Source organism: Triturus cristatus, chromosome 8 (assembly GCF_964204655.1).
Source record: "Triturus cristatus chromosome 8, aTriCri1.1, whole genome shotgun sequence".
NCBI classification, from domain to species: Eukaryota; Metazoa; Chordata; class Amphibia; order Caudata; family Salamandridae; genus Triturus; species Triturus cristatus.
This window is the reverse complement of record NC_140591.1, coordinates 315,870,332-315,887,839: the sequence shown is the minus strand read 5'-3', so window position 1 is coordinate 315,887,839 and position 17,508 is coordinate 315,870,332. Positions and strand designations below refer to the sequence as shown.

General features: G+C 43.9%; 1 protein-coding gene across 1 annotated transcript in view; it reads right to left on the bottom strand.

Moving 5' to 3' along the window:
* Positions 1-7,297: 7,297 nt before the first annotated feature.
* Positions 7,298-17,508, bottom strand: part of TNFRSF19 (TNF receptor superfamily member 19) — a 178,102-nt gene continuing 167,891 nt past the window's right edge. The window contains exons 9-11 of the mRNA XM_085621595.1: positions 17,233-17,508; positions 10,575-12,519; positions 7,298-10,529 (exon numbers count right to left, since the gene is read on the bottom strand). The exon at positions 17,233-17,508 is cut by the window's right edge and continues 124 nt beyond it. Coding sequence (XP_085477721.1) covers positions 12,511-12,519; positions 17,233-17,508 — 285 coding nt within the window. The 3' untranslated portion in view covers positions 7,298-10,529; positions 10,575-12,510. The remainder of the gene's footprint in view (positions 10,530-10,574; positions 12,520-17,232) is intronic.

Genomic DNA, 17,508 nt, shown 5'->3' with positions numbered 1-17,508 from the left:
CAGTCTGAATTGCAGCCAATACGACAGGGTAGAGGCTCCACGCTCTGCCAAGTGGTTGCCAGACGTGTTGATTGAGGCGATGGAGTATGCCCCCTGCTGCTGTGTATCTCAGTCATCCCACCTGAGTGGAGTCCATGGGAGGGCTCCTTGGTTTCTCCTGAGTGCCCAGCTCCGGCAGTCGTCTGTGTTACCCCCACAAGGGTCACGATCGCTCAGAGTGGAGGATGGGAAAGTGGCGGTGTCACCAGACCGAGGCCCGTGCCACCGTTTCAGATGGCCACACCCAGTTCCGCCTACAGCGAGTTCTCGGCTTTGGCGGTCCCTTGCGGCAGATGTTCCCCTGCTTACAGGGGCTCCGGTGCTGTGTCCTAACCGTGGGAGGGGCTGCAATGTGAAGTTCACAGGGGGGAAGTGGGGCACCCTGGTTCCTTTTCTGAATAAATGGTTGAGAGGAACTCCGGGAGCCGTCTGTATTGCCCCTGCTGCAGGAGTCCCAGCCACACGGAATAAAGGGGGGTGAGGCGGCTGTGTCACCGGGCAGAGGTCAGTTCCACCATTTTGTTCGGCTGTACCCAAATCCTCCCACATCGAGTCCTTGGCGTCGGCAGCCTGACCCGTATGATGGCTATTTCCCTGCTTACCGGGGATCCGTAGCTGTTGCTTTGCCTCTGGCGGGCTGCGTTGAAATGCCTCTGCTCTCGAAGCTCCGTACTGTGCAGCCGAGTTAGTCTTCAGCCTCCAGGTCCCCCCTACGGTGTAAAATACCACCCAGCTCGCTCATGTGGCAGGGCGTGATGAGCCAGCTCTGTCCTCGCCGCTACACTGTCAGGCACCAATGGTTTGCTCTGTGCAGGGTTCGTAGGGCCCTCGCTAATGAATGTAAGACTGGGCTTTATAGCTACTGCATGATTATATTTATGACAGGATTCTTTAGTGGGCCGCTACTGAGCTGCTAAATGCATTGATCCATACAAGACTTACTAAACATATAGGGCCTAATTTACAAGAAAGTGCTGCTGCGCCATGCTGCGGCACTTTCAAAGCACAGGGATGCGTCATATCTACAAGGATATGACGGATCGCTTTGCGCTCCCATGCGCTGGTGCACAATTGGCTGCCATGTGCCGACGTAGGCACCCTTGCACCATGTTGTCCTTTCCTGCACATAAACATTCTGAAAAGGCGTTTTTCAGCTTCTATGTGTGCTGCATTAGCACACATAGAACTTGTAAAATGTAATTTTTTTAATGATTGTTTATGTGCGGGAAGGGACACTTTCCTGCACATAAACAATCACAAGAGGTGATTTCCTCGCTATATGTGTGCTGCAGAATGCAGCACGCATAGAAAGAGGACAAAAACGTGGAGAAATGAATGTATTTCTCCTCAATGCTCCACCTAACTCCTCCACTGGGAGGCGTAGCATTCAGACTCATTTGCAGGTTTAGGATTTTTCCTAAATCTGGAAATGTGTCAGGTTCCATGGGAGTTGCATGGGAACAACCACAGCAACACTCATAGAATGCTGCTTTCACGCAAAGTGATGCGTGTAAAGGGGAGGCATTTACAAGGACAGGAAAAGCCACGCAGGGTGGCTTTTTGTGTCCCTGTAAATATGGGATATGCGCCGCCGGTGCATCAGAAAAAGTCATGAACCGGCAGCGCAAGGGGCTTGTAAATAAGCCCCATAATACCTCACTTTTAGAGAATAGCAGACAATGCAGATCATTCAAAGTTACAGAAAAGATCCCCTTTACAATAGATTAGTCTTCCATCTACATGCAAGTTACCCATATAGCCTGTGTCCACAGTAAAAAACAGAGAAGAACCAATATAGGGTGAAATCTTACATAAGTAGCGATATGAACCATTATGCGTAATGTAGGCTTAGCTTATCAGCATCTTAAGCACAAACGTGAATAACATCATAGAAACAATGAGGATCCCCACTTTGCATAGGACATGTGGCTTGAACAATAAATCAAAACACAATGAAGGTAAATAGGCTGGCATCCAGTGTATCTCCCCTGACCATACATCGTTAACCGCAAATCCGCCCCGCCGGCTCAGTCCAAGGCTGCTTGTCATATATGGTTATGAGGAGACGAATGGGAGGATGGGACCAAAGTGGGAGTTCGGGGGCACTTGAGTGTCTGAGGTACTTGGGGTATATATATTTTCTCCCGAATGTCCCGCTGTCTCCCCAGCTTGTGTGTTACTCACTCACATGCTCCTGGGGTCAGCAACCAGTGTATTATGTGAGGACCTTACAAATCTCTGATGACACCTTCCCTTTAAGAATACGGCTATGGGAGTTAGCCACTGAACCTCGGCCGCAGCATAGTATAATTCGTAATTGAGGGCCCCAAAACCACTGGCGTCAATTGAACGGTGTAGTTTACATAGGGCTACCAGTTTCCAGCTCGATCCCCAAATCCAGTTGGAGAGGGTCTTGTTCAAGTCAGACAATACCTTTCTGGGCCACTTGCCCGGAAGTGCTAAAAAGAAATAAAGTAATCTTGGGAGGACATTCATTTTAAATATTGCTATCCTGCTTATTGGTAACTGCGGCAGGGACACCCAGATTTTAATGGGCTGACACTTTGTCTCCATCAGTCTACCCAGATTATCCTCAATTAAGTCAGCCTCTGAGTGATTTACATTCACCCCCAGGTACCTAAAGGTCTGAAACGTCGATTCTATCCCCACCAGGGAAACCCCATCACGCCACTCATCCCATAAGGGTCGAATAAGGAAAAATAAAGACTTGTTCCAATTAATCTTCAACCAGGAATCATCCCTAAAATCTTTCAAAATCTCCACCACCACTAGCAGTGCCTCCAAGCCATCTCTAAGATAGATTGAAGCATTATTTTCTTAAACAGAAACACCAGCTACTGGTCTTCCATGCGTATTCCCCAAATCGCCTCCGTACTATGCAACAGACAGGCCAGGGACTCCATAGCAAGAGCAAACATTGTATAAGAAGCCCGTCTACCTAGCTCCCCTACTACTCATACCACTGGTTGGGGGTACAGTAGTTGGAGCCACTATCTGAAGAAAGGGACGATCCCCCAACTTTCCAAGACCATCATTGAATACGGCCACCCCAGGGTGTAAAAAGGCCTTTTCCATATCAAGAGAAAGAACCACTTGAATTGAGCTGGATGTTCAGGTATTGTCTGCCAGACTGAACAGGTGGTACAAATTAAGGAACATATTCCTCCCTGGCACAAACTATTATGGTCGGGATGTCCTATTGCACTGACGCCTGTTAGGAGCCTCTTGGCAAGTACTTTCCCCTATATCTTGAGGTGCAGAACCCCCAGCGCTGCTCAAACCACAAACCTTCACAGTGTGCCCGAGCTTGGGCAACAGCAGCTGCTTAGCAAGTGCCCCTCCCCCCATGCCCCCCCGGGTGTGCCAGCAGGTTTTTGCAGTGGTATACTTTCAGAGGATAATCTCCCCTCAGTGAAACCTCATCCTCATACAGTGGTGTCGGACGCATATATCCTTTATCATCTCAAGCATGTCCCCTCCAGCGCTCGGCCAAGCCTCAACATCAGTAGTTTGTCCATGGCCAGAAGTTCAGGGGCAGCCCATCCTCCACCACTCGCTGTACTTGCGACGATGTCCCAGTCAATTTGGGTAAGGGTTCTCACAGAACAAATGGCACCTGAATTTTGAGCAAGAGGAAAGTGTGATCCCCGTGATAATTACCACCACCCTCTCACTTTGCCGGACATGCATCTCACCTTGCCGACATGCATCCATCACAGCTGTGGCGTAATATACGGACCGTCATGTATGATGCTCGAAGGGGTTCCAGCTGTTGATTCCAGACACAGGACCCCTGTGGATGCGTTCCTAGAGAGTGAGCCTATCCTCCCTTTCTGTCATGTCCAGGAGAGGGCTGCACCACTTAGTTCTACATGCCCTTCCTCCCAGGCAGCATCACCTCCATCCACGCCACCTTAGGACCACAACCCCGCCTCTCGTCCCTGACCAGCAGTTTCACTTGCGGCGTCGTGAACTGCCTCCAGCTATATGCCCTGGTCCCCCTCCTCCTCACTGCTGTGAATCACCTGTCCATGGAAGGAAGTTTCTTCACCTGACTCTCCACCTCCCAGACCTTGGCCCTGCTTCTCCAGGCCACACCACCACCGCGACCACCAGTCTGGATCCCAGCTCCAGGCAGCCGCCCTGTACCCAGCGACAACTAAGGCAGCAGCAGTGGCAGAAAAGTGGTGATGACGATCCCAGACGAGTCCAGGAGATTGGTTTAGGTCAGGCTGCAACAATGGATAACTGTCAGACTCAGAGGGCCACGTGGAGCATGGTTAGTATGCAACCGCCTCCGCTGCCATCTTGGCCACACCTCCCAGGGTCCTTCTCTTGTTGAGAATCCCGGTGTAGTTAATTTTGATAAAGCAGAACTTCTGGTTAGTGAAAAGCTGTAACATGTTCAGAGCGCAGCGCAGGCTGCTGGTTGTTCTCTATCCGATTTGCATGAAGAACAAGTGTGACCACCGAACTGACAAACAATTTATATTATAATCGTTGTAATGTTAACCCTATTAGGCAATAGTTGATGGGTGCTTTCAACTCAATCCTTAAGGATTTCAAAATATATGTTAACATAATAGAGTTGATGACGTCAAGACAAGATGTTTCCAGATTTTTGGGGGGGACTTTGCTTCTACAAAAGAGCATTTTGTACACATATATACAATGATATTCCCAACCACACCTTTCGTCGTTTCTATGCATCCAGACATCATGCCTAGAATTATGGTGTTGTTTTTTGAGACCTGTTTGCTATTAAAAGGGAATTTGTTGCCGATTATGAACGAGTTGGTGAATACCCAACACTGTACACATATTCAAGAACAATCTGTTCAAGAAATCAACCAGAGGCAATTAAACTTTATAGCCCTGCTCGCCAACCCTGCCTGACCACACATGCAAAAAAGAAAGATAAGTTGTAGCCTTTCAGATACAACAACAGAACAAAGTGGCTTCCAATGAAAATCATGCTTGAGAGTTCATAAAACAGGTTAATTTAGTTTGCATGGTTAAAACCCAGAAAAAATTCAGGAAATGAATAACTGAAACAACTTTATATCATCGTGTTGGCATTTTAAAGGATTCCCTACAGACCATCTGGGTCATATTAAAATGTGGTTCAGAACCCTGACGGCATATCTAGCAGATATTTGTACTTTCCCCTACAGGCTGTCATTACGCTATAATCGCCTTATTGTTTCCAGGAAACAGAGATGCTCTCATGTACATGTATTTTATACTCTAAATGCCAATACAAATGAGTTTAAAAACAAATGTGGTTGAGAACCTCTGCTTGGATGCCCCCAACTTCATTTCATTTGGTCCATATCTCTCTTCAATAGATTCAGGTCGCTTTCAGTCCCAATCAATTGCCGCACCACTTCTGATGCTTGCATTCTTTAGTGTTGCTGTAAAACCAACAACAGAATGATGGCGAGGCCATTAACCCCTTCCATGCTTATGACGAGCCCAGCTCGTCATGAGGCACAGTGGAGCTGTGCTCATGACGAGCTGGGCTCGTCATAACTGCCGCGGCACTCTCACGCGCAATTGATTCCCCGCCTGTGCGGGAGACTCAATCAGTGGGCAGAGTCGTGACTAGCTCAGCTCGTCATGAGCACAGCTCCATTGTGCCTCATGACGAGCTGGGCTCATCACGAGCACCGCGCCCCCCCCCCTCCCTCCCGCGGGGGAATTACCCCCGCGGCGAAGGGGTTAAAGCCTCATTGACTGAGTGATGCAACACAGGTGCATATTAGCCATTCTTTATTGACTGCAAATAATTCCAAGAAGGTGGGATTGATGTCAGAACCACTCAGGCATTTTTTCCGCATGCCTTTACAACGTGATCCAACCCCCCAATGGGTCTTTACGATGAGTTCTATTACCTCGCAAGTCATTACAACGACTTGCCTTAGGGAAAGCGTTGGAGTGGCAACAGTATAATTTACTATTCCAAGTCCAGTCTGTGCAACAGTAGGGACAGTGTTGAACTTAAAGTCCAACATCAATCCAACAACATCTCCCTTAAGGCAAGTCATTGTAACGAGTTGAGAAGCAAAGGACGCGTTTGTGGTTCAAACAACATTGTAAAGGCACAGCATGGTTCGAGCCGTGGATTAACGCCGTGTTCCAGTGAAGTGCAGACATAAAGAATAGGTAAATATATAAAATATGTAAGTTCCCATCTAGAAACTTACTTTCAATTCTGGCTATTTCAATATAATGCCGAAAGTTATGTGCTTGGAATTAGAGTTTGTTCTGTGGAATGTAATTGGGAGTGTGAAGTTAAAGTGCAATTAAGCCTCTTTTATTTGACCTCAATGAGTGGATCCGGCAAATATACTGCTTCCTTCACTGACAACCACCCAGGGATCAGAGGTCAGAGCAGTTAACCAGAGGACTTTGTAATTAGTAGATAGAGCTCAAAGGGTGTTATGTGTTTGTGTGTGTCTATACCGTTATTAGAGCTCAGCAGCTTTATTAGGATTCCTGATTCATTGAAATAACACCAGGTGAGTAGGAGTAGGTCACTGGTAAACAAACAGAGAGGAAGAATGTGAATGGTGAGGATGAGCTCACTCTATAGAGTGCAGGCAATGGTCCTACCAATCAGAAGTCTTACAGCCTCATTTGGAGTTTGTGGACAGACATGGCCTCCTATGCCCTGGCAGGTTTTAGAGACCTCCGCCTGCTTGGCAGGGATCTCTGCAATTCCAGGACATCCACCAGCCTGGCAGATGCATGCACTGAAAGCACCGATGAATGCTGAGCAGAAACCATTGATTATTTGCCCCGCTCTGCATTTATTTCTTGTTTTTCTCTGGGTTGCCTGGTAAAAGGCCTCAACTGGTTCTGCAGTCGAGATTCCAATGGTTCTTCTGAATCAAAATGAAGGGAGCGAGGCAGGAGTTTGTCAGGGCAGGAGCGTCATCAAATTATGGTGGAGCTCCTGCCCTGCAAATCTCTAAACGAGTCCCTTAGACTGTTGATGTTAACTGCCCTTCTTCACAGTACACACCACTGTCTTTAGCTTAGGCCTGTACTAGAGGGGCAGGAAATTAATTGCACAGGGTAATAACAATACAGTAACAGTAACATCCCAAGTGCAGAAATGTGCCCGAGTTATTGGCTAAGCCTTACAAGCTTGGTATAGGAAGACACCTAGAGATGTTTTGTAACAACTTGTAGTGGACAGCAAAGTGGATAGAAAAAGACACAAACATTAGTGTTAAATGCAAAAACAACTCTGCCACAATTTATTTCCACACAAACACACAAAACAGTTTACATAAGATATTTACAAAATACAAAGAAAATTATTAAAACTACAAAGCTGTCATGCAGGTATGTGAATAGTGGTGTAAATATTCTCCTGGCTTGTGCAAACACGTTTTACCAGAAAAAATGCTAGGGCATTCTAATCAAATTAAATAAAATATATATTTATATATTTACATCCACCTGTGAAAAGCTTCTATTTTTTCTCACAATTATTTGTTATTGTTTTTCTTGATGATGGAAAATGTTGCTACATGCGAGGACAATATCGCTCCAAAATACACTGCAGCGCACATTTCGGTAGGTAAATATTTTACAAGGCAGTTCTTGGCACAGGCATTCTGATGAACTGTGATCTTAATTGTTCAGCCTATTAGAGAATTACATTTTCCGAAGCACTGTGAAATGGAAACGGACTGATGTTATTCTTAAAGTTTATATAGCAACCTGAAAATGCAAATATCCTGGCACATCAAACACATCTTTCATCAAGTGCACATTACATTACTTACAAGAATGTGAACAGCACACAGGAACCTGATTCACAAAGTTTGTTTCTGCAAGTAGTTGCTTCTTACTGCTTCTTACTCATGATCAAGATGTGACTAAGTCATGAATTTCCAATAGTTAGGCATGCATAATCATGGGAAAAAATCTTTGTGAAATGGGTGATGATTAGGTCACACCTAGGCCTGGAGTAAGACATAGCAACTCACAGAAAAAGCTTGGTGAATCAGGCCTGAATATTTAGGAGGTATATGCATCGAAAACAGGAGTAAGATACAGATACTCAATAAAATAAGTATTAGCTTAGTCAATTCTTTTTAGCCATGTTTTACGGCAGTACAGCTGAAAGTTTTTTAAAAACGTATTATGATGCAGCCAGTGCTAACCGCTTCACAGCAATATTTTTTTGCTGGTAGGCGGGAGGTAACAAGAAGTGAGTGAGAAGGCAATACAGAGGATCGAGGGTGTGGGAAAAAAGCGGTATCTGCTTCACAGCACTTTTGTTTGTTATGGTGGGTGGGAGGCATCCACGGAAAATGGATGGAGGGAGAGGTCTGGGCAACACAGAAACTGAAGGAGGGATAATCAGTGGGGGAGGGACAAGCCAACATGGACAATGAATGAAGGGAGGGAGGATGCGTGCGAACCAACTTGGACAATGATTGGAGAGATGGAGGGTGGGGGCAAGGCAACATGGACAACAAAAGGAGGGTGGGAGGACGTCGATCTAACAAGGTCAATAAATGGAGGAAGAGTAGGGTCAAGCCAACACACACAATGAATGGATGGAGGGTTGTTGGGGGAAGCCAACATTGACAAAAGAAGGAGGGTGGGTGGGTGTGGGCAAGCAGATGCACAGGAGATAAACATGGAGGGGGGAAAAACACATGAGGGGCCCGCTGAAAAAAGAACCATGTGGTACAGTGCTTAGAAAGAAAGAAAAAAGTAATGCCTAAAACAAAGGCCAGTGACAAACACATAAAGATGAAGGAAGCCTATGGCAGCTGACCAAAGAGAACCAAGCAAGCAAATGAGAGTGACAATGAAGTCAACCAATGGTAAAGAACGAGTGTTCTCAAAGCCTACTGACAGAAAACAAATGGTCTCGAAGAGACAGCGCATGCTCTGTATGGGTAAGACCGAACAATATTGTGCTTTTTGTGCACTGTTCACATGCTTGTACGCTTGAGAAAATATTTGATTGACAAAGCATATATAATATTTCCAAGCATAGGGAGTCCACTATAAAGATGTTGCCATTACTCTTCAAAGAGTCAATGCATTTGAGATCTGTCTTGAGGACCACCATCAAAAACATTCACATATATTCGGTGGGACATGCGCCTTTAGCACCTCCAGGCTTGGTTGAGCACTGTGCTTTTAAAATCCCATTTTACATTACAATACAAGATGATACAAGACTTGCTATATAACAACTGCACGTTCCTACTTACAGGACAGTGAGGTCCTGTTTTCCCTGGGGATAAGCAATAGCAGTCTGTGAAGAATATAGTGTATGTACCTTTGCAACACCACAGTTACTGTTCATAGTTATTAGGCTGCTTTCCTTCAGCTGCTCCTAAATTTCCCACATGAGACAACTATTCAAATTCTAGCTGGTCCATAATGTGGTCGCTCACATCGTACAGCATATTGGCCATTGTAAGCACAAATCACTGACTGTATTGTAATCTGAAATAAATTATAGCGAGTGATATTCAGGATCAACTACTGAAGATCCTGGTTGGTATGGATACCAGTTGGTTTAAACTTCTTGCAGAACTTTCTTGACAATCTCACAATCTGACAGTATTTGGATAGGGAGGAGAAGGTTTTTACATGTGGGCTTCTGAAATATGGACTCCAGAACTGGGAACAAGCTGTTGCCAAAATCTAGCCATGAACCAGCTGTCCAGTGTGTTTCTACCCTTTATGAGTCTTACTCCTTCTGCTCGGCCTTTCATTGAACATTTTTCCATTAGGATTTTATGAAATTGTGATCAAGTCTAGCTTTTATTTTAGTAAAGGGAGCAGGTACCTGCCTGTCTGACTGAGGATAACTCACAGTTTGAATAATAAGTATGAGTAAGAGAACAAGGATATTGCTATTACATCTATACACAGACCTGACATTTTTGTGACACTTGCCTTAACATGGGCTAAAGAAATTGATTCATAGAAATAAGTGACCATGTGCCACTGAAGTCTCATGGTGGTTCCACATAACTGTGATAACTACTAGTGCAATAGCCATCTAACAATACTATTTTCATAAAGGTCAAACTCACGAACATACATTTTTTACAAAGTGGCCAAGTACTCTGGGGAAAGTTACCATAATACAAGAGGTTCTTAAACTGGCAAATGGGTATCACCTGTTCTCAATGAAAATTACTGGGTGGGTGACTGTGATCTTTCCAACAATCACAGAACAGTACTGGATAGAGTGAATTGTGTTAAAATTCTGCCAATGTTGCATCAAACGTGGCATTTAAAAGTGAAGGTGAAGGGCACTCAGTGAGGGCACTCAGTAAATTAGAATGTCTACTTAAGGGTACCGTGAATGGATAATTTCCACTGCTGAAATCATTGCTTGTTTAAAGATGGTTACACATGTCTCAGTGTAGAGAAACCAAGGGGCATATCTACAAGGCGGCGATATATAATTATCGCCGCTTTTGCGGCCGTTTTCGGCCGAAAAACGGCGATAATTTTATCGCTATATTAGCAAGGTCATGCTATCGCGTGAAACCTTGCCTTAGCGCCTGAATTCCTAACGCCCATCTTTGCATCTCTAATGAGATGCAAAGTGGGCGTTCTTCCCCAGGATAACGGGAGAAATGTCGCTAAGCGACATTTCTCCTATTATCAAGCCTCACGCAAAGCAGCATAGCGACAAGAAAAGTAGCGATAACCTCTCTTATCGCTACTTTCCTTACACCTGCTTTGAAACTGACTTAGCCATGATATCCTATGTAAGGTGGATATCATGGCTAAGTATGTGAGGCCCTATCAGCAAGCTATCGCCAAACTTCGTGGGATTATCGCTGGGTTCCCAGCGATAATCTCACGTTTGGCAGTTAGCGCTAGGATTTTTATCGCTTTTGAGATAAGCGTTGCTAATAGCACGCTATCGCAGCGATAAAAATCCAAGCTAGCCGGCGATAGTTATCCTAGCACTAAGATAATTATCGCCGGTTGATGCTGATATGCCCCCAAGTTTGGAAAAGGTAAGTATTTCTCTGTGGCCTTTCCTATCCAGAGACATAATTCTATTCTCATCGAACCTTCATTGTATTAACATTGTCATTCCTCTTCAAGTCCTCATGAATATTTATCCTTCTGCGTCATAGAATAATGTTCAGAAAGAATACTGACTTAATTGGAGGGAAAAAACGAAACACCATCTAAACACATCTTTCACACACCACTACGTACCTATTTTTATGATATCCTGCCATTGACTGTAATGGAGTGCGTATTTACCATTCTAACTCCAAGCACGCCTTGATACTGGAAAAAGTTATAAAGCTGACCAAAGCAAACATAACTGTGCTTTTATTTTTTTAATACATTCACTCAAAAGAACCCTTATCACACTACAGGAAGTGGTCCCCTGTAGCACGCTGGTCCTCACAGAGATAGTGTTTCAGGGTTTACTAACACTGTGAGGACCAGTGTGGTCCTCATAGTTTGGGTTAAACATGTACATGCGCACACCCACACACACACACACACACACACACACAGAGTACATGCGACTACTATTATATATTATATATACATATTTTACAGAAATGTGGATTAATATTTGTGTAACAATTACTAATGCAGCAGAATGTTTGCAATTGTCATCCATTTTTTTTATATAAAAGTCCAGCACTGCTACTTCAAAACTGAAAAAGTGCATCATATAGATGTTAGGTTAAAATGTACTTCTCATTCCCAATTACTAATAACTTCAGAAATAATAAAAACGATCAATTACAATACTGTGCACAGGGTACCTTTTTATACAGTATTGGCACACCAAACTTCATAGAAGTATTTTATACACATCACTCTCATGCTGAATCCAATACTGTGACATGAAAAGCTCTAGGCTTTTAGCATCAGCTATCAGACTGAGTTCATTGTGTGTTAAAAGCATGGATATCAATTGATGAAAGGCCTTCATATAAGTATTATGTCTTTATGCTCAATTCGCTTGAAAGCACAAAGCTTGAACTACGAGCTATTGAAGTCCAGGCACGACGTACAATCTGCAGTTTGTTGGCAAGCAGGGTGTTTTTTGTTAAGCATCTGCATGGAGTGTTCCAATTCCATGCTTCACTCCGACAACACAGCTGCAAATCTGTATCTTGTCTATTTACACGGTGGATGTGGCTTCAAACCATTGTCTGTACATTCATTCATTGAGCGGTGTTGGCCTGGCAGAGCGGTAACGCAATGCATGTGCAAGTCATTTCTCTTATATGGTCTCTCAAGTTGCTCCTAAAGACATCAGGTAACAGCTGCCATGAATCATACAGAGCTTCTTAAAGGGAACCATAGTGTCCTTTGTTTCTAAGCATTGCTGATTCAAATACAGCTTTGATCCTTTAATAAGCCGTAGTGAAGAACAGAAGACTTCTTGTGGTAATATTAACAAATATTTTAAGTTTCCTAAAGAAAAGACATAAAGTGACAATTAGAAATTAGAAGCAAACATCTGCAGTGTAAATCACTGGATCTTAATCTTTTGACTTCTGTGGCCCCCCACTTAATCATTACTGGAATCCAGGGACCCCCACTAAATCATTATTGGAATACAGAGACAAACACAGAGTCATTATTGCAATCCCGGACCACTGAGTTAAGCAATTTTGATGATTTGTACTGTAAAACATTACACAAGAACACAGAAATCAGCATTTATCAAACAAATACACTAATGATGAAATATTTTATTTAAGTCATAAACAAATATAGCAAAAGGAATTTGACTGATGCCTAAAACCAAGATCTCTGCCTTCTCAGAATTAAACTGAAGCTCATTGTCTCTCATCCAGTTTGCAACTGCTATTGTACAGTTCTCAAAGTTTTCCTGCACCCATTCCAAATTGCCATCTAACTTCACCACCAGTTGGGTGCCATCTTCAACCAAGCTAGAGATCAGGAAACCAAATGGCAAGTAAGTATCTCCAAAGGATTTGCAAAGGTATTGAACAGAGTTGGTTGACGGATGCCAAGAAGAATGGCGTTCTATCATGAACATTTTATCAATAGGCATGTATGCCGTTGTTCCTCCTAATGCATATCATTTGTGCCAAATATTTCAAGTAGCATGATTTTATCAAATGCATATCTCTGAAAGGATGTCACACATAGGTATCCGAGTTAGGACAATTAGTGCAGTTTACACCTGTAATTGGTGGTCCGAGACGATCCTTAAGTTTGATAACCCCCTCAATCCTCTTTGTTAACCTTTTTTATAGTATTGCTGCTATTTTTTTTTAAATAGCTCGTACTTCTCATCATCAAAATGCTGCTATTGAATTTACACTGTATTCTGTTCCTAGGATTAGCACAACTTGAGGAATTTGAGAGGGTGGACTGTGCATGTTATGAGTGTTTTAGCTTGACTATTTTAAAGTGTTTAGGTCTGTCCCGAACTAGCAAACACTGTGCACTGTTTTCTGGCTGTGTAGTGCGGTAGACCAGTTTAGTGGGGCCGCCAGAGCAGCTATTGTTAGCAGTCTAGTTGACGCCGCTTGCCAAATTCCAACCTTAGGCATCGGCCATATAATGAGCTCTGATGCGCAGATGCTTCACCTGTAATTGACCGGTACAAGATGATCCTTCATCTAGATAACCCCGTTCCTCCAGTTTTTGACCTTTTTTACTGTATTTCTGATATTTTAAAAAATCTCTCGAACTTATTGTTACGAAACTGCTGCTATTGAATTTGCACAGTATTCTGTCACTAGGATTAGCGCAAATTTTAGATGGTGGACCATTTGGGTGGGGCCACCAGAGGAACTATTGTTAGCAGTCTAGTTACCGTCACTTACTCAATTTCAATCTTAGGCATCGGCTATAAAATGAGCTGCAAAGTGCTGACGTGCCACTGGCATGCCAAGCCCAAGCCCGTCTGTGCCCATCCGCACCCAGACAGCACCAGAGGCGAGGAACCCTGGCTCTCTATTCTCAAACAAGTTAGTTTACCCCTCGCCCAAACTCCATGCTTTAAATCAGAATAGTTGCTTGAACCAGATAGGACCCAGCGGAGATCTCCTTTAGATGCAAGACTTGTGGGTTCAAATGCAGCATACTTAGATCTAACACTATACCTACCCGCCACACTCAACCACGCTCCATCACGTTTAAGATATTCAGTATCAATTGCAGTTGTTTGGTTCGTCATCAGGCTGACATCTTAGATTGTATCCAGTACCATTCACCTGACAGTATTTCTCACAGAAACTTGGCTTGGGTAGTCTATGGTAGCAGAACCGGCTTTAGCACTGCCCCCTTGTCATAACTTTAAGAACTGTAATGGAGCCAGTGGCAGAGAAGGTGGCATAACGTTTGCGTTTGTTTACAAAGAAATGCTAGGCTGCAGTCTGACCTAGAGTGCCATTTAAGATTGTGAAAAAGCCAATTTTAATATATTCCTCAATATCAATTTAACCTTCTCTGGGCTGCTAATGTATCGCTCCCTCAAGGCTCGGAGAAGAGCTTATAAACTTCATACACCTGCTAGTCATAAAATATGCGACCTTAACCTCCCCTTCGATTCAAGCCACGATGGCGAATTTTATGACTTTCTTGTTGACCTTTCAGTCATGCAATTATCCCAATTAGTTGTAGGTATGCAACCTACGGGTCTCGACCTCCTAGCCTATAACATAGAGTGACCACTTTATAATCCCCATGTCCATCTGCATCTCTCGCCACGACTCCACCAGGGCCCCCGACACCATCCTGCACGTCCTTGGCAGAAACTAGACTTGCAGGAATTTGGCACTTTACTCCAAGGTAGCCTTCCCCCATTGTGATTATAATATGCTTAAATCTTGGCTCACCTCATATCTTGATGCTCTCATTTCCGCAAGCCAGGTTCAGGCCAAAAAGAAACATCTGCCCCTTGGTTCAATGAGACCCTCGTGATTGCTAAAAAACATTATAATGTACTTGAGCGAGCCTGGAGGAAAACCTATGATTCCTCCGCAAAACCACAGTATAGGTCAGCTTTTAAAGCATATCACAAGCTGATTAAGAAGACGCGGGCTGAGTTTTCCTCTAATAATATCTGTAACAGCAACAACTCTGCCAAATACATTTTCAATTTAGTCAACAGCCTATTTGAAACCAGTTCTATCGACTGAACTACTCAATCGAACACTGCAACAAGCTAACAGACTATCTTATGGGCAAAATTGAGGAAATTTACTCCCATTTCTCCTCTAACATGACTTCTGATCTGTCTGACTATATTGTTTCTTCAGAGAACATCAGTACTAAGGCCACACTGAGTACTCTTTACAAACTCTTTGTAGCCAAGTGACATCTGGCTCCCCAACAACCCCATCAGACCAGAGCTCATTCTAAAACTTCAGAATCTTTTACTCCCATCCTTCTTAGAAACTATTAATCTTTCTTTAACATCTGCTCAGAGCCTTGCTCTTGGAAGCACGGCAAAGTTATTGCCCTGCTTAAAAAACCCTTTTTGGCTCTCACGAAGCTGGAGAATTATCGTCCCATCTCCCGTTTACCTTTTCTGGCCAAGGTAACAGAGAAACATGTCAACAGCGCTCTGCCAGAGTTTTCAGAACACCACCATATTTTAGATATCTCTCAAAATGGCTTTAGGCCTGCCCACAGTACCGAATCCGCCCTTTTAGCCGTAACAGAGAAAATCGGCAATTCTTAAGATGAAGGCAGGTCATCAGCCTTAATCCTGATGGACTTAAGCACCACGTTATGACACGGTCGAACATAAAACACTACTACAGCGCTTACATAACATCAGTTAACTGGGGTCAATTCGGACCTGATTTTTCTCATTTTTAAAACCAGCGCTCTTTTCAGGTAATCTCTCCCCCTTTTGCGTCCGACCAGCAATCGCTACACTTTAGAGTCCCCCATGGCTCCTCTTTGAGTCCTATCTTATTTAATATCTATATCAAACCAAATGCACAGGCTGTAAAATGATATGGACCCGCGATGGTATAGTGTAACAACGATAGCCAGCTGATTTTTTCACTGTCTGAGAACGCAAGACATGGACAATTTTCAGAAAGGAATGCTAGCGGTTGCTAAGTGGATGAATAACAACTGCTTGAGATTTCATGCCAACAAAACTGAAATTCTTATGTTAGGTAAACACTCTCTCTCCCGGTGAGACCATTGGTGGCGGGCCATCCTCGGTCCACCCCCAAGCCCAAACCAGTTATTAAAAACCTTGGAGTTTGGATTGACGATACTCTTGCCTTCGAGGCCCAATCCAAATCACTGACTGGCACCTGTTTCAGTTTTTTGAGAAGCCTTAAACCCATCCTTGGCTCGATTACTGTACTGGGTAATATTATCTACCTAGGAGCTAAAAATGCTCTCGTGAAAAGACTTCGGAGAACCCAAAATGCTGCAGCAAGATTGCATTTCTTCCTCCCAAAATGTTACTCCACCTCTAGGCTTCTCCATAAACTGCATTGACTCCCTGTGGACAAGCACGTACACTTTGAGAAACGTGTGCATAGCCCACAAGATTCTTCACTACCAGAGGGCTCCCTCCCATCCATAACAATCTTATATCCCCTTAGCTACCATCCAGATTGCTCCAATTGGCTGACCTGAACTTGGCCATTGTTCCTTGAGTAACAAAGGCAAGAGCTGGAGGCTGCTCTTTCTGAGCGTTGGCCCCTATTTTGTGGAACAAACTACCTTGTTCCCTCAGGAAAACCCAGAACCATCTGCACTTTGGGAAATTGCTCAAGAACTGGCTCTTTTCCAAGTAGCTTTCCTCCTTACCCTTTTCCTCTTGGTGTACGTAGTTGATGTACCTCTTTTACGGGTTCAGCGCTGGGAAGCCCCGTGGCTGGGGCAGCTATGCACTATTCAGTTGGCAAATTTAGTTGTCCAAGTCCATTTCTGACTGGGTGAGAATGACACATGTTGTGAACTAAATACTATGCATTGCTTCGGTGCAAAGATTAGGTTTCCAGTTGATGGTTAACCCTTGCTTTAAAAGACATTCCATTCTGAAACACAACTTCCTCAATGAGTAGGTCATATGCTATATCTCATGTAAGGCTCTACCCCTTCCATTGGATTTCAATAATACTTCCTTTTTAACATCGAATAGGATTCCAGAAATCTGTTGCCTAGACTCCTTACCTTGGTATCATTGGTCTGGCTAATTTTGACCTCTGCTTCAGAGTTTTCTGTTGAAGGATGTTGAACAGCTTGTATTGTCTGCAGTGGTGTATCCTGACATTCCTGGTCCTCAGGTGTACCAGCAGGTTCCAGGGATTCTTCTGAATAGGATAAAGCTGGACTGAGCCCTGCACTTTGAGTCTGGTCACAGTCTAAGCTCATAGTGGCTGCGTCTTCATTCTCCACGCTGGCATGACAACCAGGGTCTTCAATACATTCTTCATGTGACTCACAGGA